This window comes from Rissa tridactyla, chromosome Z, assembly GCF_028500815.1.
Source record: "Rissa tridactyla isolate bRisTri1 chromosome Z, bRisTri1.patW.cur.20221130, whole genome shotgun sequence".
Classification (NCBI taxonomy): domain Eukaryota; kingdom Metazoa; phylum Chordata; class Aves; order Charadriiformes; family Laridae; genus Rissa; species Rissa tridactyla.
The window spans coordinates 8,979,942-9,006,690 of record NC_071497.1 but is presented as its reverse complement, the minus strand read 5'-3'; the positions used below and the strand labels follow the sequence as shown (position 1 = coordinate 9,006,690).

General features: G+C 38.8%; 1 protein-coding gene across 4 annotated transcripts in view; it reads right to left on the bottom strand.

Annotated features, from left to right (window-relative positions):
* SSBP2 (single stranded DNA binding protein 2) overlaps positions 1–26,749 on the bottom strand; it is a 191,100-nt gene that overhangs the window by 44,300 nt on the left and 120,051 nt on the right. For 3 of the 4 annotated variants that reach the window (XM_054185299.1, XM_054185301.1, XM_054185302.1), the window contains exons 5-8: positions 23,281–23,370; positions 6,134–6,193; positions 2,722–2,788; positions 2,443–2,513 (exon numbers count right to left, since the gene is read on the bottom strand). In XM_054185299.1, the coding sequence (XP_054041274.1) occupies positions 2,443–2,513; positions 2,722–2,788; positions 6,134–6,193; positions 23,281–23,370 (288 nt within the window). The remainder of the gene's footprint in view (positions 1–2,442; positions 2,514–2,721; positions 2,789–6,133; positions 6,194–23,280; positions 23,371–26,749) is intronic. The other variant, XM_054185300.1, reaches the window with a different exon arrangement.

The following is a 26,749-nucleotide window of genomic DNA, read 5'->3' as shown; positions in this document are numbered from 1 at the left end:
CTGTAGGGCACTAACTGGTGGATTGTCAAAGCAGTGGGCACAGTAACGTCTCCAATTTGCACTACTGGATCTGGCAGAGAACACAGTCTGACTGTAACAAAACAGAAGTTCTCTATCTGTTTTATTTCATTTTTTCATCTTGATGTGGAGGGCTGAGCCATTCTCCCTGTTTGGTCTGTCTGGTGTCTCCTCTCTTTATTTTAATTCAGGAATCATTTGTGCGGGCCAGGGTTAAAGATCTCCATGGAATCCTGCAGGACTGGAATAATCCTAATCAAATGTACTCCTAACTCTAATTAACGTTAATTCTAATCAAATGTACTCCTTCGTCCTAAAATGAGAGCGCTTTCATTAAGGCTACCAATTCACATGTTCCTTCAGCTGCAGTTATGCTGTCTGCAGAAGTTAGTTCCCCAGTTTGTTTCTTACAGATTTCTACTCAAAGTCACCACCAGCATTTTTTATCTGGTAGTTAAGATGTTCACAAAAGTGCTCCCTAGTATTAGGTGGCCAAAATGAGACAGATTAACCATGATTTATTTCTTAAATATTTAAGATGACCCAATTCTTTTCGACTAGAAAGCTTTAGGGAGCATGTGGGAAGCTCACCAGCAGACCTGAGGGACTGGGAGAAGTAGCCAGTCACAGACTGGAGGAAGTACCCCCTTCAGCTGACAGAACTACAGCTTGAAAAAAGCCTTTGGAGCTTTTGACAGATTCAAGCATTTACAACCATACTTTTTGCTTCATGTTACATAGTCTGAAACAGTCCAGAATCATAAAATACAAAACTGAGGTAAATTTTCTCTACGTTTTCAAGCATATGCATGCTGTACTTGCTATACTGGACATAAGCACTTCTATATCAGCACATTAAGTAAGTGTTTTGCAAGTGTAGCAGGGCCTCCTGCTACAGGCACAGCTAAGTCAACTTTACAGTGCTGCAGCAAGAGGACCTTAAAAGTAGGTGTGAAAGATTCATCAAATTTGGCTGTAGAACTGCATTCTGAGAAGATCCTAAATGCCAGATACAAAGACAGGTGATGATCCATTTATACAAAAGATTGATTTGCGAACTTAAATTTTGTGTAGATTAGCTACATTGTTCCCCATTTTTAGAGGATGTTCAGTACAAGAAAGAAGAACCTTACAAAAACACTGGATTTTAAGAGACAGTAGAAATGGAAAAAATATCCTTATAAAAACTGGCAGGAGATTTGCCTGCTGTGTGACTAATGGTGCTGCATCAAGTATCAGCTCAATCTCACATGGCAGCATTGCAAAGCTTCTGTTTCTACCTCCAAAAAGCAAGTGGTAAACATACTTCAATGCTACAAAAAAAAATAACCAATGTATTTCACAATGCTTTGTTGGTCACGCAGCAGATGTGGTGCAGAACTGCACAACTGGTTTCTACCAAGAAGATCCAAAATTGTAAAGACAGTTGTGAACAGATTTGAAAGTCAAAGCTATTCAATCATTTCAAATTCAGTTGCTATTCAAAGGAAAAAAAAAAACAACCTCACTAGAGAGATTATCTGAAATGGGGAAGTAAAAATGCAAAGTGTGGGCACAAGCAGCACACTGTAAAACAAAATACTGGCAACATTGATATGATACACCACCACCTAAATTTTCTCTCACTGAGAGCACTGATTAAATACAGAATAATCTTTTGGAATAATATTTCAGGTATACATCAGAATTAATTTCTTTTCTACCTTAGTTTACTGTTGAAAAGTAATACTGACAAATATCCACTCATATTTTCACATTTTTGAGGAAAGAGCCTATGGAGAACTGTGACCAGGTCAGCACCATGGATCTTGCAATCCAAAGTTGCTTCACTCCTCCAAAAAGAGAGCTAGAGAGATGTTTATGATTGACAAGGGGGAGAAATGGCAGCACAAAATTCTCATTTTACATTACAATCTCTCCAGCACTCCACAAAAATCTAAATCAGTGGTGGATGAAAGAAAATCCTTATAGAATTTGGGGGGGTATTTTTGGTACAAAGAGTTTGCCTAAGTTAGAAGTATTAATCCTTTCCTCCTAAATGGCATAATCAACCAGGTTGGGAGGATGAGGAAACACCTACTCGATCCTTGGTTCCCTAAAGGATCTCCTTGGATCTCCTAAAGGCTCCCAAACGCCAGGCTCTGATTACAACATATACTGACTGTAGGACAAACATAACTTTTCTGAAATAAGCAAGTTAAGGGATTCCTCTTTTACCTTCAAATCTTAATGAAAATCACTGACGATTTCATTTTAGACTTTGAACAGCTGCAACTTAGAATTAATTTTTGTAAAACATAAAGTTTATTTTAAAATGGGATTAGAAGAACAAGTCCTGGCCACCTTCAATCTATGCAAAACCAGAGTAACACAGTGTACGTATAGGCCTATCAATAAATATGGGTATCTATCTGTGGAAGGTACCTGTGGTCCTAATGGAACCATTCCTCTTGGAGGAGTCATTCTCTGCATTGGCCCACCCATGTTTGGATGTCCTGCAAGTAAAATTATGTAACTTAAAAAGGTATGCAGTACACAAGCACCTTCTAAAACAACGTTAACAAATCATTCCTTCTTAATTAAAAAAAAAAAACAAAACAAACCACAACTTTAAAAGCTGCAGTAAGCTTTGAAACACAGAAAGAAAGATGCAAGTTTGAGAAGACGGGACTTTTGAATGGTCCCAATAATTATTTCATTCACCTTGCTGCCGTGTTGGGTCCATCCCGCTAGGCAATAATGGCTGACTTCCTGGGACACCTCCGAGTGCCTGCAGGCATACAAACCATATGTTAAAAGCATATAATGCTTTGAAATTTATGTTAAAGACATAATGCAAATATTTTTGTTTCAATTCCCAGATGATTCTTCTGAGTCAAGAGTAATGTGGAACAGTTAACCTTCCCAAATGCCCTGACTAAACGCCCTAAGTGCCTAACTAAACTAAGGGTCCCAGATGTCCTATGACCTTGACTGTGGACTTGCATGGACAAACTCTTGGACTTCTGTGGAATTATGTATAAAGAACCTCCAAAATGTAATTACCTAAATTTGCTTTTTTCCCAAAAAATCCTTCCTTCACTTTAGCTTACCTATTATTTAACCTCAAAACATTGATCTTTTTCTTGGGTATGTGGCCATTTATCCAAAGCTTATATTGCTATAGTTTTCTCTTTTAACCATTATTTTAACATTTCCTTTCAGAGGTCAGGATGCGGACACTGATATTCTCTGAGAGTGAGCTGTAACTGAGCCAACCATACAGCATTCACAGGGTACAGCTAATTAGGACTGTGATGTGGGGGGCATTTTATCTTCCCCTCTGCCTTACTCTTGAAGGGCATCTATGCCGAGATAAGCTTATTATTCATCTATGGGAGATAACGACAGTCACAAAGCTTCCTCGTAAGTCTCGCCTTCAAGTGTGGAGGTACATTGTATTGTTACTTCACCTCTGCTCCAACTCAAATGCATTGGTTTTATGTCCCCACATTTTAATCTGTCCTTTGGGTTTATAGTAACTGAATTAGGTATAAGGCTCATTTCTACAGTCTCTCACCTATATTTTCGCCAACTAGAAAAAAGTTTTCATGAATAGATCTTTCTAGCTGATCCACTAGGTGCTATTTAGCATTTCAAAACAACATTGCATTTTCAGTAAAAATGTATCTAGAATGGGTTAATCTGTTGTTATTAAAGTAATCTACTCAGGCAATACGGGCATTGCTTACTGAGGGAATGGATAAGTTACTCTTAACGTGGAAGTACTGTAGTAGTCTTGGATACATAAAAAGGGGAACCTATATGCAAATACCATACAGTTTGTTTCCACAAGAAGTAGGAAATTCAAAATTAAGATGCATGTTATTAACTCAAAGGTAGTACAGTCAAAAGGTAGTGCACTGCAAGATTGATGGTATAAACAAATAATCTGAGATGACATCATTTAAATTAGAGTTCTATGTGTACTTCAGTGACTGCCTGGATGATACATAAGAACAACACATGAAGTGCATGGAGAAGTGTCAGAGTGGCAAAGCAGGAACAGGTCACTTCTGCCTGAGATGGCAGGGGACACGCAAGGACACAGAGGCGTTGGCTGCTGTGAGCAGACGTGACCAAGGACTTATAACACACAGTCATTATTCTCCAGGTCACTACATGAGGGACCACGGCTCCTTTCCAACACGTCACACCACTTTTCACGAAAAACGAGTGTCCCTGCACAGCATAACGCATTGCCAGACTTCCTTCTGGGGCTGGGCCTCGTGGGACCTGATCGAGTCCTGGAAGGAACTCAGGGGCAGTCCCGCGGCACTCGGTTGGTACTAACTTTCCTTGGTACAAAGCCTGGGTCTTTGTACCAGGCGTGCCCTGTGTGACCCTGCCTTGCCTAGGAAACACCATCCCCACTGCAAGGCACTAAGGGATAGAGTCAGAGTTACAGCGGGAATTTTAACTCTGATTTTTACTGACTTACGTCTAATCCAAATTTCAGCCTTAAAGCTGCACTACAATAGCTTATTACTTCCACACGCTGCCTATCTATACTGTAACTTAAATAATGGCAGCGTTGTTAAAAGCAGTAATTCACCAATGCAGCACAATGTAAATGAATTGCAAAATCCGTAATTCACTAAGATTATGTGATTATGCTACAGTTCGGAACTGAAAATACCACAACGTGCAGACAAAAATGCTTCTGAAACTAAAACTGAAGGTTGGCAGCGTTTTCTCGGCGTTCACCACATCCAGTTTCTACCTGCCAGTATTTACAGTGTTCAGAAACGCAGAAGGAAAAACAAAGGAGTATGTGAAACACAAACATTGGTGTATCTTTGGCGAAGACAGGACTGAAAGGTGCAAAAACCAGGAAGATATTCTGTACCGGGTTACAGTATGTCTGTAGCAAACATTCAACTAAAGCGCTATTGACATTGTGCTCTTATGCTGTCCCTTGATGATCAGTTCAACAAGGTTAATTACATTTCCCTTGAAAGAAAGTAGCTATGGTACCGGTAACTTAACCTGCTCCCGAACATCACCATATTTGATTTGGAGGAACGTTTGAAGAAGTCTTGTGACCTGACATATCCAGCTCACTAAATTTCAAACTTCAGCTTTCTGGAAAAGCTGTGCTAGCGCTTAACACAAGTTTGTTGACATTGTGTTACACAGATATAAAAAAATAGCCAGAACTGAGGCTCTTGCAGAAAAGTCCCCTCATCAAGCTGCGACAACAAGAAAGGCAGTCCTGGAAGTTTAAGTTGCACCAAGAAACCCGTTCCATCTGTCCTATCAACCTTTCCCAACATTGTAAATGACCCAGTTTTCCTTTCAGAGCTCCACTGATATTTTTCTGTCTGCTTATCTTTAACTTTTCATCTGTTGACAACTGCTTTCTCCTCCTCTATCTGCACTACAGAGAGCTTAAAAATACAAATGCTATCTGCTTCCAGAACCATCTTTTCACAGATGGGCCAATAAAGGTCTCTGCTGACGAACAGCAGCTCATTACTCATTCTTGTCACACTGGCATGCATATCCTTTGATGGAGCTGAGAGAAAATTGGGAATTTGATGCTTTTATAAAGTCCTCAGAGTGTCTTATAGACATACAGCCCTTTCTCACCAATAATCCCCATTTTTACTGTGAAATATACTTCATATATCCAACAAAGAATAGGAGGGAGTGAGGCATTTTATGTAGAATTAAGTAAAGAAAATCGCAGAGCTAACTGCTTGATGTGGTTAGGGAAGTTCAGAGAGTGTAACAGCCATAGGGACATTCTGCCTTCATCTCAGGGCAGGCAGCCTTGGCTGGATGATGTTAATGCGGCATCGCACAAGGCAACTATATCCTCCTCTGTAGACAGGCTGAACACACAATAAATTTTGAGATGCAGACACTAATTAAGCACAGGAAAGTGAGCTGGGAATGGCATGGCCATACCTTAACGGAATAACTATTTAATGGTCAGATAAAATGGGGTGGAGAGGGACTGAGTGAATTTTGCAGGCAATGACCCATTGGTAGCCAAAGAGGCAACCTTCCCTGTTGCCAGCACTGCACCATCACCCCAGACCACAACACTGCATCTGTGACAAATTCTTACCTGATTGGGTATTCTTAAAGGTGGCCTTGGACCTCCAGGGTACCGAGGGGACATGAAAGGCTATGAAAAAAAGAGAAATACTGCTAAATAACTCAACTTAGCTCATAAATACCACATTGAGTCAGTGGGTGTATGGCTTGTGCCATGCTCACACCTCAGGCATCCAGCTTAAATATTTCCACACACCGTTCAGTGTTTAGCAGACTGAATAAATTTAGAGATTCTTAGCGAATGAATCTACCACGACACATTATTTAAAACTTTGTTACAGTTATTGTGAATGCAGGGTATAAACAACTTATTGCATTATCTGAGAAGAATAAATAATAAACCATTTAGATCATATAATCACAGATCTGTACTTTCCACTAGAGAAGGGAAAGATAGAAAACCTGAAATATAAAAGAAAAACCATTTGGGGAAAGTCAAAAGGTAAGTAACAGCATAACCAATTTGCAAATACTTTCCATTAACTTTTTTTCATAATAATACACTAAAATGCAATACAAGATTTAACCTGTCAGGGCACATATTTCAAGTTTATGTCATAAATATTCAGATCTTTTTTGGTTAAAATGAACCATATTAATTCAGTGTTACTCCTCCCATGCCTGCATACTTAAGTGCCTGCTCACTCAGTACATCTCCTCTCTCAAACCCAAATATACACCCAAATTGGTTGTACCCTCCTGCACCCTGTGAGGTTCTGGTGGCTCTTGGCTACCACTATACTACTTTGTAGCCCACTAACAAGGTCAGTCCCTCACGATAAACAAATGGTAGTACCAGAAAATAAATACATTTAATATCTCTACTTATTCCATCCCGAAGTGTGACAGTAATCTAGAAATCTAAAAATCTGGGAGATTAGTGGCAAGTGTGAGATCGACAGGAAAAAGGCACAAACACCTGACTAAGTAGATGATGAAGAGGATCATTTTGGCATGCAAACGTATACCTGTAACTCCAAAAGAAAACGAAGAGCTGGAAGTAGGCTTTAACTTTGTATCATGAAAGGGGAGCTCACTTCTGTTCACGGCACTGTCACTGGAGACACGGGTGAGACAAAGGGAAGGAGTCTGCTGGGACTTCCCAGGGGCAGCCTCTGATGACAAACAAGCTGCTGCACATTTATCCCACTCTTTGGGGTCTCTTCAAAAAGAAACGACTACACCTACACAGGCACCACCTAGTCAGCTGTAGCCAAGGTCCGCTAGCAGGTCACTGAAAGTCTACGATCAACACCACTGTTTTACGAATGAATGGCACATTTCAGCTCCATCAGCAGCACAGCATTACAAACTAAAATGCCAGTGACCATCAATGTTAGTAATGGATGTATTAATCGTAGCAACAGCTAACAAAATAATTATAATTATGTTACTAGTAATTAGTAATGGATTTTTTCCTATGATGTTACATAAAAACATTTAACAGAACCTTTCACATCTCAGAATCAGATGAAAGCTGAAATAGTGTAACTTACATAAATACGTGTTCAAACTAGGTACCAGAAAGCATTTTAAAATACAGAGGGCTTACACACTGGGGAAGAAATTTCAATGACAATTGTGAAAAGATTAGTTTAATAAAAAATCCATTTGAAATTATGTGCTATAGAAGAGGGAGGCATCTTCATGCCCTCTTTGATGGTGAGATTCTCTGATAATAAAGAAAGAAAAAGGGTTTGTGCATGTGGTGAAGGCTGTAAACATGCAGGCCCTTGTAAAAGCAGTAAAAGTGCGAGGAAATTAGAATTTCAAAAATTTCCATAGAGCTCAACCAAGCGTTTTGTACGGAGTGCAGCACACTCTAGTGAGTATCTTGGATTTGGCTTACCTCATCCAGAAAACAAAACCTTAGCTTTATTTACAGTTGTACAGCTCATAAAAAGGAAATCAGCAGTGTCTCTCACATTGACCTCCTTAATGCAGAAACACAATATTAATATTAGTAGATAACGGTGCGTTACTGGCAGAACATCTACTCCACTCAAGCAGGATGGAAACCTGCTCATCCCCTTCCCAGTGGGCTCACCTTTCTATGCAGTTTATAAGAATACCTAAACAGTTACTTTTTGTATAGAACTGAAATTTTATTTAAAAAGCTGAAACAAATACCCCACTGCATTAAGGAGAGAAGGAGGCTTACTCATGTAAAGTCGCAATTTCCCTTTTCAAAATATGACTCGCATTGTTTCTAATGCCCAACAATTAGAGTCCACATTTTTTGGTTTGCTACATCAGCAGCTGTTTCAGATTTTTGAGAAGGTCTGGACCTAGGTAGGTCTCAAGTCCACTTAATAAAAGCCTCACACAGTAAAGCTAGGATTCTTCTCTGAAATTATGTGTAAGTCACAAATCATGTTTTTTCAAGGCATTGTGTCCGAAGCAGCATCAAAGCAGAATTCAATGTGAGAGCCAGTGCATCTATTCTTACTGTTAATTCATTGCACGGAATAACTACAGGAGCCTCTTTGATACAACTCTGTCTTATAAAAAGCTTTATATACTTTAAATATTTATATATTTAGGTATTCCCCTTAAACATATTTGTTGAAGTGTTTAAACCTTCTCCCATTCTTCAAGTAACTGAATGCAAGTGGAACTGCAACAAAGGACTTAATCCAGTAAATTTCACATAGTTCTTATCATTTTTGATGATCCAAGGATACGAACATGGCAGAGTTCTATAGGCAGGAAAATATATAAACAACTGGGAAGGACAACTATATGTTTTGATGAATATAAGTATCAATAAATATCCATATAGCATTGCAGAAAGTGTTGAGATAGGGATGTTCCAGGACAATTCTAACAAATTTACACTGTTTTGGACCAGCATTTAGGACTTAAGTTTACCACAAAAAATCTACCACCAAAATAAAAACTTCTCCCTCGCCATCACCAATGCCATGTTTGTTCACAAAAAGTTCTACTGACATGTATCAAGACACCAAGGAACTTCTGCCAAACATTTTAATGAAAATAAATTAAATATGAACAGCTTCTCACTAAATTAGGAGCAATTTTTTTCAAGTCTGACACCCCCCCCCCCCCATTATTAAGCACTAGGCATTCTGAAAGACAAGAACTCAACAGCAGGCATTTTTTCTTATGTGTGGGTTTTTGCTACATCCTTTGTAATTAACCAAAACAAGCTGACATGTAGTCTCTGATCTAGTTGTACTTTATTATTAAGAGTTGCTGAAATGACCATGACTTAGGGAAGAACCACCGTGGACTTATATGTCTTAAGGCTAGTAGCTCGCTCTTTCCTTGACTTCTTGGAAACTTTTTCTTCCCCCTTCTCTAACAATATTGCAGCACATACATCACAAAAAGTAATGGGTTCAGAATATGGGCACTAAATTAAAACCAGATTTTGAATTGACCAGTGTAGCACTTGTCTTCTGAAGACAAAAATAAATTCTTCGCACGTTGGAGACCTGGACAGTTCTGCCTGCTATCCCAGCCTTGTGTCAATTCAAGCATCTTGATAGTCGAGCACCTTTAATGGACCCCCACACCAAACTCTCCGCAAGACAGACTCCTGATTTGTCTCAGAGTTTAGCGCGGGGGCTGGAGAGGTGCCACGGCAACGAACCAAATACTTCCCAGCTTACCCCAGCTAGCAGGGAGGGAGAGGGCCGTCAGCAATGCACGGGGTACAAGAGCACTTCTTCCACCTAAGGATTATAGACTTACAACTCTTCAAAAAATAGTCAGGGTAAAAATAGAAAGAAATAATTAAGCTGGAAAAATATGCCGAAAGATAGGTAATGTGATTTAATAATGCAGCAATAACTTTAGCTATTGGGTAGGAAGAAGACAGAGGGACAAAAGGCATTCTCTCCTAGAGCCCTCTCTGTGTGAAAGGATGTAGGGTACTCTTCAAATAATAAATCTGACACTTCAGGGCCAGATGTTGCAAAGCCTGTCTAAGGGAAAACAATCTCTCGAAGCTGATCTGACTGAGGAAGACGGGTATTACCGGAGCGGCTCCATCCCACAGTAATTTCCAGGTGCTGCAATGGCTCCCAGGGGTTTCCAGTGACTACTGCAGCCCCCAAGTCCCGCTAATCCACAACAGGGACATTACACCGAGTACAAGGAGGTGTAAACAATGCTATGGGACATTACCCTAAGCTACAATTAACTTCTCAAATGGAGTTCCGGATCTGGCACATACACTAATGTATTAAGAAGAGGAAAAAAAAAAACAAAAAAAACCCAAAACCCGAAACACCAAAAAAGCCACAGATCTAAACCAAAACGAAATTAAAAAAAGAACAAACAAAAGAACATGAAGAAAACAAAATAACAGGCAAGAATGTCATATCTAAGCCACAAAGGAGATGGAGATGCTACCAGTGTTTGAAAATGTGTCAAAAAAAAAGAAAAAAAGTTGCAGCAACAGAAGAATCTGGTAAGTGTTTCTGGAGAACAGCCAACAGCCAACTAAACACATCTGCAAACGCCAGCATTACTGCCTTTACGTATAAAAATCTGTAATTTGGTATCACAAATAGTTTCTTGAAGGCTGTTGTCACGCAGCTGAGACCAAAGGAATACAAGCAAAAGCTTCTGATAAACTAGGTGAAAAAGAAGGCAGATAGGAGAAACCTTTTGCGGTCACCGCAGAATACATGGATTTATCAACCTAAAGTAAAAAAAAAAAAAAAAAAAAAAAAAGTACTAAAAAATTACTAAAAGATTACTAAAAGAGAGACTACATAAAATTAAATCAAGATGTGAAACATTTAGTAAGCTCCCTTCTCTTACTTATAGCATCCTACCATGTCAGGTTCTTAAAAATATTTGAAAGAAGTTCAAGAACCTGTACGACGGTGAGACACATTCTAGTATTTTATCTTTCTGCTAAAGAAAAAAATCCAACTCTGTACAAGGACAGTAAAGGGTATCTTACAAACTGTGTATTTAATAGTTTTGAGGGTTCTGTGTGCATGTGTGCATGTACAATGTACAAAATCTTGTAAAATACTATTTTTGTTGATCCCTGGGAACACAAGAGGACAATCAGATAATGGGTTTCTCGTAGGGATGTCTCTGAAGAAGCACAGTAGCCTCACTGCCCACATTTTGGTTCCAGTATTCAGGAAAAACAATTTCACAAAAAATATCCAGCAGGACGGTGAAGACATAAAGGCATAGAGGCCGGCACGTTTCCCTGCCAGTTGTGTAATTCTTACTGTGTCTTCTTTTAGTTAGGTGACTCTAGAATATGGTACGATTTAGTTTTAGTTTTCTTGTACCCAGTACTGGTGGAATAACAGAAATATTCAAGAAATCTATTTTTTCTTTAAATTTACTTCCTTTCCAAAAGCTGGGAATATAATTCATCTGCTCCCAAATATGTTTAGGTTTTTTTTCACTGACTTTTTTATCCTTTTTTTTTTTACTTATATTGTTGCATTTATTGACTACATTTTGTCCCATATAAATTGCAAAATTTACAACAATCCACAGCCAAATAACTAATCTTGCATATTGCTTACTTTTCAATTCCTCTTGAGACTGAATTCCTAATGAGATTAAATTTACCGTAAATACCGGTATCAGTTCCAATACATACATGTTACGTGAGACCCTATGACTTGTTATAGTGGATAGCACAACCTCATGTAACACACACACGCGCACCAGGAAAACAAACAAATGTAGTTCAAAAAGAATTACTGCCGTTACTGGGCATGAGTAATGGAGAGGTTGCACACATCTGCTAACCATAAAACTACCAAGAGCAAAAAAGCCAGCGAACAAAGGTTGGGCTGAAGAGAATAAAATGGTCTGAATGTTGCTTGAACAGGAGAACCCTGCTACAAGGCATGCAGAAACCCACCTTTCTTAGTCCGAGTAGCTTAAAATTACAAGGCTCACCTAGATGCACATTATCATCTTCCCAGCTAGCCAAAATACACGCCCCCCAAGGCTGACTGGTCTGCAGCAGGGTACTTCGGCACAGCATCAGCCAAGCTTGACCAACCACCAGCAAGCAGGCTCCCTGTCCTGGTTTGAGGACACCTCTGCCCACCAGGAACCTCTCCTCCACCCCAGTTGGGGCAGCCACCACCCCGCTGGGTGGGCAGTGATGGACAGTGGGGAGAGAGGATTTGCCTCTAACAGCTCCATCCAGACCTGGGAGAGGATGCCCACGCTTTTATTGCATCTTACATGGCTTCGGAAAGCAGAAGAATGGGTTCTGCTTGCACCAGACAGTGCTTTGCAGGGCTTCTCAAAAACACCTCTAAATTCGAGCTTTTAGAAGCAAACAAAACCAAGTGATAACTTACTTTTCAGCATCCTGTATTTTTTTTCTAATCTGCATTATCAAATTTAGAAAAATCTCTTTAGATTGTACTTCTCAACACCCTGAGAGGCAGATGATGCTCCTCACTGGAGAACATCTCTTATGGGAATAACAAGAGCACACCACAAATTAAAAAATACAAGGTGAAACACAGTTTTAGCACTCAGTATCAAAAAGGACTGAAATGGTATTAATTGGTTTGTATAATTCAGCCGCCATAATCAGCACAAACTCTAAACACTACTTATCACTAGAAGCTGGAAATGGAACCACAGACTTAATTCGTACACACTATGACAAATTATTTTAAATTAATTGTGCTGCTACTTGAAAAGCAGGTACTGTAAGAGGGTCCAAGCTGCCAGCATCAAGGTCATAAACCAGATGGGAATTCTCATAATGACCAAATCTTTTCATTTATTCATTTAAAGTTCTAAATGATAAGAAGTGAAACAAACCAAAAAATCTTTATTCTTCTCTCCTCCGTTTAAAAAATGAATTCAATTGCCAAGTTACATATTCTGTCTCTGAAAATGCAAATTATATTAATCTTTTTTAGTTTTCAAACTATATTTTGTACTCTTGAAGAGTACCAGTGGTGAACCATAAAAATATGCATGAATTGGATTTATCCAAGTTAGTTTACAATTCATATCCTTTCATTTATTTAGTTTCCTCTTCATTTTTTTGTGGACATCTCCATCAGCAGTAACAGTCACCACAGTGCATAAGATACTCTTCATTAACACATTTTAATTCCAACCAGGACTCAAATAAATTAGCTGTCTAAATTACACTCTTGTGCTGGCACAGCCCGCTGATAAGCACAAACATGTAACTTATCCTCTGCGAAGCTTGGACAGGCTATCATCAATGCTTAACAAAAAATTATTTTTCTATTCAGCTGCATTTTACTGTTCATTACACAATCCTACTTGTCCTCCTTTGCCCCCCAAATGGCCACCCCAGTGTTAGAAGTCTTTGTTTTATATTTTCTAAAGTATTTCAGACATGAAATTTGGGTTACCCACTACACATCTTGTAATCTACCAGTATATATCAAACCAGCTGTTTTCACCTACACTATTTCACATGAAATGGTTTTAGATTCTCAGCACCAAGACAGGATTTGTCTCTGCACTGTCCTTTCCTGACGACCAAACCTATTTCCATGAGCAAGTTCTTCTTTGTGCTTTGGATGAAGATACCTGAAAAAATAATTTCTATATTTACAGTTATCTAAGAGCAGCCTGACATGGTTTGGCAACCTATAAATAGCAACGGTAAGAGGTTTGATTTACTTTAAACTATAGAGCAAAATTAATTAAAAAAAAAAAAAATCAAAAAGCCTTCCACAGACCTCTGTGTTTACACATCTAAAATTCCAAAAGTTACACCAATAGTAGCATTTCAAACAAACTTCATGATTCATCCCTGGTCAAGAAATACAGGGCTCATTCCACCATATGAAAGAATATTGCAATACACACCTTGCACACGCTGCACAGAAAAATGAAGAAACTAAACCTCTTTTAAAAAAGAATAAAATCCTTTTGTCGCTAGCTAAACATTTGTCTGTGATGCTAAAAGGAGGATCTGCCCACTCACCTGGCTACCTCTCCAGAAACTTGAGAATGTAAATAAATAACATTCGTTTCCATGATAGACGATCTTTAGGAATTAGTAAATAATTCCTAATTATTTAGGAATACTGTTATTACATCTGTCTCACTTCATGGGAAATACCATTATCTCACGCTCATGAAGACTTAGCAAGTGGGAGGGAAAGGGGCTAAGTTTTGCACATGATATTTAACGGAAAATTTTAAAGAAATGCAATTTTAGAAGGGTTATTACTACATGCATTTTAAACCAGGTTAGTATTTTTTACTTTAATTTTTGTTAAATGCAAAGAGTGCAGAAAATAGAGTATTTCAAACCTGACAAGCTAAAACCAAAACATCAAGAAGCATCATCTTTTAAAAAAAACCACCACCAAACTGTGCTTTCAGAATTCAGACAACATACACACAAGATCACTAATCTTGAGAAAGCATTTCCTTAAATTTAGTAAACCTTCTAGTCACCCCTGATTATGACATACAATTGATGTTTTGGCAAGAACTTTGACAATGGCAAGCTGGAGTTTATTATTCCTGCTATTATATTTAATAAATACGTTATATCAAAGCTACAGGCATTATCATCATCCAAGGATTTTGGCTTCAAACCCGAGCACTTGTGGCTCATGTGAAAAGCAAGAGTCAGACTACGACAGGAACTGAATTAACCTCAGCAGAAGGAAGCATCATACGTAAATGACAACCCTCCCCCTACCCTTTAGTACCCATCAGCAGCAACTGTAACGCCAACTTTGGTATATGTGGTCAGTAACGTTAAATTTCTGAGGCTTACCCCACAAAGAGAGAACTTGAATTTTCAGGATAAGGCTGTTAGAGTTCAGAAGAGATCTCCCAGGTACGTGACCTGTGCCCAATTCCACCCCTTGCCCTGGCACCAACAGCCCATGCCTGATCTGCGGCTGCTTGAAAGGCGCAAGGGGAAGGGGGAGGTGGGGGCACAGAGCGGGGGCTCGGAGCTACTCAAGCTGAGCACTTTTAATTTCTTCTAACAGTTACAGGCAGTAAAACCATTACCACAACAGCGGGATAGAATTATCAAAGCCAGCAGATGCTGGACACCTTTATCGTTTTTTTAAAGTTGACTTTATTCCTGGTATGTAGAGAAAATGAACGAAAAAGAGAGGAACAAACTACTTACAGATCTTTCTAGGTGCTAATCCCCTCTCACATAGTATAAAAGTCAAAATAATTTTTAGAGTTAAAATATTTTAAAATACAGCATGATAGTGGCAAGGACAAAAATGTACAGATCCCAATTCTGCGAAGAATGAGACATAACGCATAATTTTATGCACTTGGGTATTCCCAGTGGGTGTCAGTCTGCTCTACTGGGGTGGATGCATTTACAAACAACCGAGATTCCAAAAATACAATAAAATTCTTCTCACTAACATTAATTATATAAACCCGGGGGAAAAAAATCCCCTTTAAAATCTATTTTCAAAGCTTTTCATGGCCTACCAAAGCTGGTAGCTTTACTCACAAGCTGTATTTGTAGCTTTATTAGCTCACAGCTATGTTTTAACAATCCATGATGCTTTTCAGGCTTCTGGGACTTAACTGTATCTGCTTGTTCAGGACCCAATTCTTTAACTTTGGACTCCTTCACTGCAATTTTCTCATTTGCTCCACTGGAATTTAGGATGGATGTGAACATGGAGCACATCCAGCTAATTTTGCAGTCATGCGCCAGTTCATTTTTAATGATTTGTAGATTTGAGTTTAAAAAAAAAAGAAAGTACAGGCAATGCTGCAGTAGTGGGGAAAACATGAGGATCAGCAGTGAAAGGTAACTGATGAAGCACGATGGTACTGCAGCACTGTTAACCAAGGATGCATGCTTGAAGACGAGGGGATAAAAAATGGTAATGCTCTGGAAAATCAGGAAACTACGCGAGTGTTAGGGGAATACAATAGTTGACGCAGTTTAAAGGGGTTTAAAAAGAAACAAACAATTTTTAAATCCATATAGATGCACGTTATGGTCCTGCAAAGACCAGTCTGAGAGACGCCTGCATCTTCTAGCTTTAGTCATGTAATTTAGCAGCTGGAATTAGGAATCCTCATTCCTTGTGCAAACAACGACCCCTCGGTGGCCAATTCATAGAAGCGACACAGACACTCCAAAATGACTTTAAAGAGGCGCTGGAGGGTTTCTCCCTCCTCATCTTCCTTACTGCTGGATGCTTGTTCAAAGGAGCCGTGTGGGAGGATGCTCCGCGAGCGGAAGGGGCTGAGGCAAAGGGCCACGCACCCAGCAGATCCCTGCCCAACGCAACAGTTTCTGGGAGACCAATACACTAATTAAAGTGAGTGCAACGACTGAGTGAAACCACAAATGGTCTGGTTTCGTGGAATCAGAGGAGGTGTAAAGGTGCCATCTGTATTTGTTTGGGAGACTTCAACCAACGACATTTAAGAAGGAGCAGATATTCTATGCTTTCCCTTGGAAAACAGCTCAATTATCATTTTGCTTGCTATATGCAAAGATTTAACTGTTTTAATCAAATGCTGCATTTATCAAATCCATAATACAAGCTCTACTTCTTTAAAATGTATCATACTATGATTTTACTATAAATATTGTAAACATAAATTTTAAAAGCACATTATAAAGATATTTTACAGCCTTACACAGAAGCTTACAAATCCATTTTCTTTTTATATATAAATAGTTCGCTACTGCTGTTTCAAAGTGCAAGAAGCGTGTGTTGTTACTGAATTTTTAATGCACCTACTTACTTTGCTTATTTTCACTATCTACATGCTATTTAAACTCATTTTTTAATAGCAAATAATCATGCTAGGCAGGAAGACAAATGGAAAAGTTCTTTCTGCTCATGTGTCTTACTGTAATGATGCTCTCCTAAAGCATTAGGTCAGCTCCGCTAAGGCACAACAAGGCTAAAAATAACACTTCAGAATAATATGGATTAAGCTAAAATGAGAATGAACTGCCACTAGATGGCATGACAGCCTTACATTACTCTGGAGGGTTGGGTTTGGTTTGGGTTTTGTGGGTTTTTTTTCCCCTTTATATAAGGGGAATATGTAACATTTGTATTTCAAACATGGTGTCGACACATTTTTTTCCCATGACATTCCAAGCGCATCTGATGATCACAAATTGGTGAGTGAAGCAAACTAACTACTTGACAATTCCTTTAGAACATGTATGCACTATGGAAATAAGGTTTAGTGGCAAGCTCAACTAGAACAAATTTTAACAGATTTGGTTTTTGACAAAAAAAGTAATGCATTTAAAAGGAAGTGCTTTACTTATATGTGAAAAGGTATAGCCAGCAGTAGAATTTACTTTTAAAAAACATGACCAAATTAAACAAATGAACTGCCAATTATTAAACTGCCTCCTTCCTCTAAATCTCAGTTGGCACTTGTTAACTGTTCAGCAGTGTCTCTCAGGTGAGTTAAGTGCGAAACCAATGGTGTTACCTGTCTGAGTGCCTTTAAAAAACAGACAGGTTCCTCACACAGATGCAGACATGGCAAACTTTTGGTCAACCATGTAAAAAAAAGAGGTGAAGATAACTATGGTTTAATTAAATGCGCATTTAAGTGTTTCTCATCGTTGCAGTGCAAAAGTGAGCAAACAGGGTCAAATATTCAGCAGTGCTAGTTGACACTAACTTGGAGAAACACGATGAATTCCACTGGATTAGAACCTAGAACTTGTGAGCAACCTGATCTAGTTGAAGATGTCCCCAGTCACTGAAGGGGGGTTGGACTAGATGGCCTTTAAAAGTCCCTTCCAACCCAACCCATTCTGTGATTCTGTGTTCTAACTCAGCATTTAGGTGTGTTAATACCAGAAAAGTAACTAAAAGACAAATAAAATCCTGTGAAATAAATACTTTTCATTCTGTTTAAAAATTCAAAATACTTCAATGAAAGCAAGCTCCACAACTTCCCTCTGGCCTCTGTTTATTTGCTTACTGAAGCTGATATTGTCCACAAAGATCAAATAAATAGTCTGCAAAAATACAAATATAACGTATCCCAAATCTTTTAGCCAATTTAAAGATCAGTGAAGTGATGGATGGAAATGGGCCAGCACTTCTCTACCTGCAGAGCAGCAGTTTGCACTTGAACACAACCCTGACGCTTCATGGGCACACTGGCATGTGCCATGGGACAGAAGTGTATCCAGGCTTCAAAACTTCTATGATGCTATTTCCAAATGTTCATGTCATTATTTCCTAACTGCATACTGTACTATGATGTGCACGTATAAAACACACGATTTTTTTCCAATCCCACTGTCCTCAAGAAGAAGAGAGCGAGGCTAGTACTGAACACTCTGAAGACCTTGCTCTGCCTGTATCTCAGAGGCAGTAAGTAAAGCTTCCGTACTGCACAGAACCAACCCTGGTCTGTCCTCAGGCCAGAAACTGAAGTAAGACCGGATGTGAAAATCTGAGCGTCTTTGAATTCTATGACCTCTTTGATCACATGTGGATGAATTTAACTCACCATAAATGAATTTATCAGAACGCTGCATAAAGCTTTGGCTGCTGACATTACATGCATCCTCTAACGTCTAGACCTGAAAGTAAACATATATATAAATTTATTCAGTCCTCCAGTTGCCCTACGATTTCAGTATCAGGTAGGACTCCAAAAAGAGGGACAAAGACTAGGCCACGTTGATCTCTGCTGATGGCCACACCAAGAAACTAACAACAGAGTAACTCTGATGCTAAAAAAGGCAAAGATAATGTCCTAAATTACTTTATTAGCATAGTAGCTAAATGCCTTCCTCACACCTCAGCTCCAAGTACAGGCTATGGTCTACAGAGGAAAACTGGCAAATTGATGATAAATTTTGAGACTCAGACTGGAGTTAGATGACCACTTCACAAATGTTCATAGCTACCTTACCCTTATGCAATCTAAGATTGTTTCATGACGTCTATTGCCCAAGACATTAATGATCTCTTAAAAGGATCTTCCCTTGCGACATTCTGTTTTGTAGGTGGAGAAACATGAAAAAAAGAGAATTGAAATGACCTATCTTGGGTAATGCAGGAAAAATGTGGGAAACTTAGGAATGAACCGCACAGAGCTTTTTGCATCCGGGCTCGCACTCTGATTCCCAACCATCATCCTTCTCTGGAGCTCTGAATTTAATAAAGCAACTTACCAGAAGCAATGACCCACCAGACATCACCCTCATTGAACTACACTTGACCTATTATTTCAGCCTGAGACAAAAATCAACTCTAAAACTTTTTTGAGTTCTCCTATTTGGAGTTAAGAGTCTTTTATGACAGAACTATTCTTTTCGCTCCTCCTGTAGTCCTACACATTCAGTTTCACTGCTAATGAACCACAAGCAGATTCAGTTACTGTATAACCCCAATTTATTTCCAGAGCATCACCTATTCTATGTACTGAAAGAAGATGAGGACAAAACCATACATAGCTATGAAATTTAAAGTTACAATAAAATACATACATACCAGGAGATTAAACTGAGGCACATCCTAAACACACATAAACCTGTTTTCTTGAGTTTTCGAATTTCTTTTTAGACACTGTAAACAATTATCTTTTTTTAAAAAAATGTCATTTAGTTGATAACAGTTGTCCACAACTCTATCACCTTCCTTTCACTGTATCATTGTAAGGCATTGCATTTTGAACCCTGAGTACCCTAGTGATCATCACCCATCGCCTGAATTGAAGTATGAAAACACAAGTACAGAGAGACACAAGATGAATCCAACTGCCAGCTTCAGAACTACACTTCTGTGGACCAAGTATAAAATGCTAGTGATAACTAATTAACATCAGTGCTAGTGGCCTACATATACAGGAAAAACTCATTTTACGAAGAGTTTTAGCAGAATCTGTTTGAGAAACCATACTTCTCCCATATGTGCTATACTAGTGCTATACTACTTCTCCCTCCACGTGCTATACTAGTGTGCTGCATTGTTTTGTTTTATAAAAAATAAAAGAAACTTATTTTCTTTTGTAAGAAACGAAGGTCACAGAAATAATGCTAGTGGTCAGCAATGCCAATAAAACCGGAACCCAGGTAATGTTTCTTGGCTCCCAGCACAGTCCCCACCTTCCCCTGACCTGCCTGATAAGAAGCAATTCCAGCAGCAAGAGCATCCATTTCGCTTATGTCCCAGTTAGTGGTTAGTGCCGCTCACCGAAATAGAGTTGCAGTGAACAACCAAGAGCCAGTACTGATGAGAAATGAAATGACTTTAAATTGTCCGGCAATTCGGAGTTAGCCAAGCAAAGCTGGAAGGTAGTGGCTGTCAACAGCTTCAGCTCAGGCCAATCCAAACACTTCATGAAGCAACAAAAGGCATCCTTATCATTCCAGGATGACCTTCTAGATAAATTCTAGGCTGCAAAAAGTGGAAATGTTGCAATGTTTTTGTAGTGCAAAGTCTTACTGGACTAAATATAGATGTGAGCACCATTCGCTCACTGTTTCCATAATCTTCTGACTCTTAAAAAGAAAATTGTTCATTTTCATAATCTATGAGTGAGTTGCAGGTCTAAATTCCAACCTCTCTGTCAAAGAAGAGCAGCAATTCATAGAAGTTTGTCAGTATTCAGACTAAGACAGATGTTTTCTGCAGTGGTTTTGGTTTACTCTTGTGATCAGTCAGCATCAGAGGAATTGCAGAAGAGCATACGGAAACTGATCGCCTAGTTAGCGGTGTACTAGAAAGAAAGCACCTATGAAGGAAGTAGGGAGTTTTGACCTTGACTTCTCTTTCTTGCTTGTCTTTTCACCCGCTTTTTACAGCAGCAGATGATGCTCCTCAGCTTTCAAGGTTCACATACACAGCTATGTCTGCCGATGTGTTTTCTTTTCCTCAGATAAATTGACATTGGTAAGATTCAGCTCCGTCTGAAAGTATTACAACCAGATATTAACTGCTTCTTGACAACTCTCACTCCAACACCACAACACATTGTCACCGACTGTTGGTACATATTTGCTTTATAGACACCTTACAGTTTCAGCACACTGCTATGTAACTGACTGGATTTTGGCTTGGCTCCCCTTGCTGGGATTTCTCCCACCCGTATCAACATATCCGCCATCAAACCGGCAGCTGGATTTGCTATCTAGCATGTTATTTCTCTACATAGATTCTTAAACAGATGACTACAGTGAAAACTAATAATCTCTTGGAAAATGCTTGTCAAGTGACAGAGAGACACGATGGCACAGACCCAGCAGTTCCAAGGAGAGGTGAAGGGCGATGTCTGGAGGAGTCCAGACCAGACTGTGCAGACCGGCTCTCGGAACCTGCCCAGCAGAAGAGTCATTGGCCGTGGTGTGGAGTTGGTGATAGCTCTGATTAATGTCACAAATTGTGTTACACTGAAAATGGATTTTCCTCTGTTCGTTTTCAAGCCCAGGCCTCGCAAAAAGAGCAGGCAGTTGGTGGGGCTTCAAGTAAGACTGAAGTCAGATACTGACAGTATCTGAGGAAAGTTTACCCATACTTAACTTTCTATCATCTTGTCTTTCTTACATCTTTAAAGATCTAGAGTGGCTAGAAGTCTTTTCACACTTCTAAAAACAAAACTCCCACACCCTCCTCCCGCAAAACCTTTAAAATAGTTACTCCCTCCTCTATACTTCACTTACTTGTCCTGTCTATGCCCCTTCCCCCTCTTAATTGTCCTCAAAGAGAGTGAAAAAACCCAAAAACTTTAAACTTTAATTCCTTTGACATTACAACTGAAGTAGGCGGCTAAAATAAGAAAAAGTGTAATATTTATACAATATAAAAAATTAAGATAAAATTGCGTTAAAAAAAATTCTACCTAACCAGCTGTTCAAAACAGTAAAGGCAGAAATAAAATAATTCATCAGTTCAGCCAACTTTTCTGATTGGCAACGGTAAGATATTTTCTACTTTACTTGCAAATATCTTTTCATTCATGTATTAAAAATCGTGCCTCAGTTTTTGAGTTGATGAAGGAAACAACATGCTCATGCCAGGTTTATGGTTTCTTTATGTAGTTATCAATACTGCAGATAGCAGTTTTTCCCCCTGTGGGAGAAGAAGGACCATATAAATTATGTACAGTCTAAATAAAGACTGCTGATATCCTGCCATTTTTATACAATCACCATTTGGATAAAAAAATAAATAAAACATTTCCACTTTTATTCCAGATGAAATATGCTTCTTTTGTCCATGAATCTCAAGGAAGAAGCAAAAAGACTTGGTCTCTACCTGGATTTCAGCGCTGGGATTTTACAGAACATCCTATCACAATGTTCTCCCCGTATCACAGTCCTGGAAATCTGGGTTGTTTCTTTCATATCGTGAGATAACTATGTGAAGTGGAAATCTCTGTTCTTCCCAAAGAGCTGTTTCGATGCTAGAGATGCTGCTCCTTTTTTGCTCCTGCTGCGCAGCCACAGTTTGCCAGTGTGGAGAAACACAAGCTTTGGTGAGCTTTGGTGAGCTTTGGTGAAGAGGAGACGCAAGCTCGCTCGCAGGAGCAGTCCAGCCTTGGATTACAACTCTTAGGTTGGCCTTGCACTAAAAGCTGCCATTTTTTTTCCATCATAGCATTCTGTACTGTTAATGTCCAAAGTGCTAACTGGGTACTGAGTTTCATTTATGACAAAACTTAATAGAAGCAATATACAGTCTAAATACTTGGCTTGTTTTTTTAGGCATCGCGGTTGAGATTTTCAATGTGCAGGGAGATGCTCAGTGGGATATTCTTAATTGCCTAGGTCTAATTACCACCGAAATGTCAACACCTTAAAAATCTGGCCTGTGGGTTTACCACAGAGCTAAACATGGCCAACAACGTTCTTACTTCAAAGTTTCAATGCAATATTTGTATAGTACTGTAAGAAATTCTTTTAAAGTTATATTCAAACATTTTCAGTCTCTACTCATAAACTGGCACCATTTCTTATCCTTGAAGTTTCGAAATGAGTTGTGCTGTACTATTTCATAAATGAAATACCTGTCAGTCAGAGAGATCCCTTCCTTTCCACCTATTCACTTTTGTTAAATAATAAACTTTCAAGTATTGCACCATATAGCGAAACATACTTTAGAACAGGACCTTTTCTGCAAACTTGTAAACAGTATAACGGAGGATTTTCTATCCTAAAATTCCTGTAATCATAATTTTTCTGAATACCTGAAAAAACCCCGGTGGTACAGGACCTACTGGCATGCCATCTCCTGGGGGAATGTTTCCTAGCACTGGACTGGGAGCTGCTGCAGCACTCTGAAAAGAACAAAGGGAGAATAAACCTTTGTCATTGCATGGTAGGCATTAAACCCCGAAAAAAACCCAAACCAGAAAAAAAACCCCAACCCAAAACCTGACCAAAATGCAGAAAGTAATTCTCTGGATATGTCATAATGTCATTGTTTCATCTGAAGGTAAATTAAAATTGTATAGTGTTTAGTCTTCATTTATACAAGTATAATGATTTGTTAAAATAACAAATGCATGTTGAGGGGAAGGATGCTAGAGATTGCACGAATACACAAATATGCGCCAATTAGATATATCTTGACTAGATGTTAAAATATCTTGCACCTGAGCATGTCTACATATAAATACAAATGTGAACGTAACTTGCACACTTCTTCTTGCATTATGCGTATAAACATCCTCACATATGCACAAGGATATACATATAGCATAAAGAAAGTAATTTATGCATTTTATCAGCAATTTCCAAGCACTTTAAAGATAATTTCAGCACACTGTAATATTCTTTCAGAACTACATCAAGCTTCAAAACAGGATTCTGTTACAAACAGTACAAGAAGGAATGCTCACGATTCTGCTGGTAATGCTTGTGATTTTACCAACCCCCAAAATAACCACTATGACAAATTAGAAGAATTCAGGTTATGTTTTTGGAAGGGGAAAGAAAAAAGGGATTTCTAAGAAGTGAATCAGACGATAAATTAGTTACCTTTGCAAATCCTTCATTTGGAATAAGCAAGTAAAGAATATTGCTTCTGGCAATTTACAAGCAGGAGATCGTCACAAAAAAGGAAGCCAAACTGTTATTGTTGTCATGTATTGGAACCTCAATTACTTTTAATTTCTAGCAGTCTTCCTTCCTGCAATATGTTTCTGTAGGGCATAAGGCTGAATCACCTATAAAGGCTTACAATCTTCTGTGAAAGTACTCACGCACACACAATGCACCGACAGCCACTTGCAGCTTACTAATGACCTGCAGTATCTGCCCTACAGAATATGAATGGCTTATGTTTATTAACTTATCACTCTATTGTACGCTCACACTTGATATCCAAAAGATGCAGATCTGGAAATTGTATTTCCAGGTGTTTGGCACACTCTCTAGGAAACTGAAGAATAATGCTGGAAAGATTTGAAAACTGGCACAAAGAAGGGCTGACCTTTTTAAACCAAGCAGAAAGGAAATATTCAGCTAATTACCAGAAATTTTTCAATGGCTTAAACTGTGCTTCAGAACAAAATTTCTGAACAACTAGCAGCAGCATATTTAGCATCTAAGCTGTACTTTCTTTCCCCCCAAAAATATAGAACATATCATTAAAATACAAAGACTGCAGAAAGCGCTGGCTTCAGAACTGAGTGCAAGACTTTGATTCACTAGAAAACCCTGTAATAAAGGGTCTTATTTATGCAAGGATCTGGTCTGCAGGATCAGTGTTAAAATTCTGTATAATTGCAATTGATAGACAAAGCCAGTCACGAGCTGGACGTAGCAAACGTTTTTGAATCGTAACACCTGCTTGTGAGAGGCTACCACACACCAACCGAACCAGCTGTAGTAAATAAAGGTGGTTCCCTGCTAGCCACAGACATTCTTTGAGCACTGCCTAAAGTTCAAGATAGCGGAGTATGAAGCTGCTGAGACGCACGCAAAATCATACAACTCCCTGGAATGTCTCAGGTACTTCTCTCAGGTCTGTCACAGTCTCCTGGCCTCCCACTACAGAGGGGGAAAAAGCAAGTGGTGTGAATGCACAGAAATAGCTCCTGGAGAACAAAACTGTCTTGTCACCCTCCCTTTCTTTTGCACGGCTGCTGTGAATGTCCACTAATTACTTTCAGATTATCTCCATTTCCAAAGGAAAACAGAAGATAAAGTTTTCAGCTTTTTTTTTTTTTTTTTGTAAGCAGCATGGCCTGTTTAAACTGAGCATTGGTTAACAATGTCAAGTAAAACCATGAATAGGTGCAGACACAGTTTGAGTGAAGTATGCTGGATCTTACTTCCGTATGTACAGGTTTGCTAGATGAAGAATGATAACAGTAGCATCACTGATGGAGAAAATCAATGATGTTAAAAGCCTGAGCATCTTAAAATGTCCAAAATAGCCTGCACTGCAGTCTCTGACTAAGAAGGAGCAGCCCATTAAAGGGGCACTAATAATGATGAACCTTATTACAATATCATCCCTCCTTGCATACTAATTCCTGATTGCCCCTATGCTATCTTAGCTGTGTCCATCTTTACTGGTCATGTAATATGCACTGGAAGACGTCCAATGGAGCTGATGCTACAGAATAAAGCATTTGAACAGACTGTAATAAATCACTGGGCAAATGCATCTCAACAGCAGGAATCCAGACAGGCAAAGTCCTGTTAAGTTGCAAGATCTCAGAAAAAGAGCTAAGCAGCACCTCCTCTGATACACAAACAGTTTTCAGAAGCCCAGGTTCCCTCACTGCTACTCGCATTATTTAAACTAAACTATACCAGGCATTAATGCACTCAATGGGTCTTAGATGTCCTCCTCAACTGCTGTCCCCGACAGAGCCCCCCGGTTACGAAAGGATGCTTGTAAGAGCAGGAGGAATGACTTCTCAGGATGCAGCGCTCCTACAGGGATACAGGGATCTGCCCCTGATGAGTTCATGGTATTTCCCACGCTTTAAAAACCACTTTAAAAAGTAAAATGGTAAAATATACTTAACCATTTAAAAAAGGAGAGAGATTATTCCAAAACAGGTGGAGAAAAGGATTAAAATTATATCTGTTGAGATATATCTAAATATATATGAATGTTTAAGAACTTATACCAGCTAGATCAATAAACAAACATGCAACTGCTGCACTGAAATATTTGTATTTATTCTATCCTGATGAATTATTCAGTTCTTTTTTCACAGTCCCACAGCAAACCATGGCTTCTTTTTGCATGCATTACAAGTTGTTCATCATTTATACTTCCATTAGTTTGACATTTTAAATATTTGCAATTTCTTTTCCCTGCTTTTCATAAAAAGATGAAATAGGAAAGTTTAAATGGTCTAATCTTTTTGTACAGTATCTTACCTCCTTAAAAATGGAAAAATGTATTTGCTTTTGCAGCTAAAATACTGAATTTGTGGTATCTCTTTACAGCTAGTAATTAAAAAGGTGTACTTGAATGAAACTTACTGTGGTCATTCTTTGCTCTACCCAAGCTACTTTAGACAATGTAAAAATAGATGACTACTGTAAAAAAATTAAACTAGTCACAGTTTAGGCTGTTTTTTACAATAAAGAAATCACAAAGTAAATGAAACATAGCAATAAAATAGGTGAATTATTCCATTACTACAGTATCTGAAGTATAAAAATCCAGAGAGAAGTCTGCAACACGTA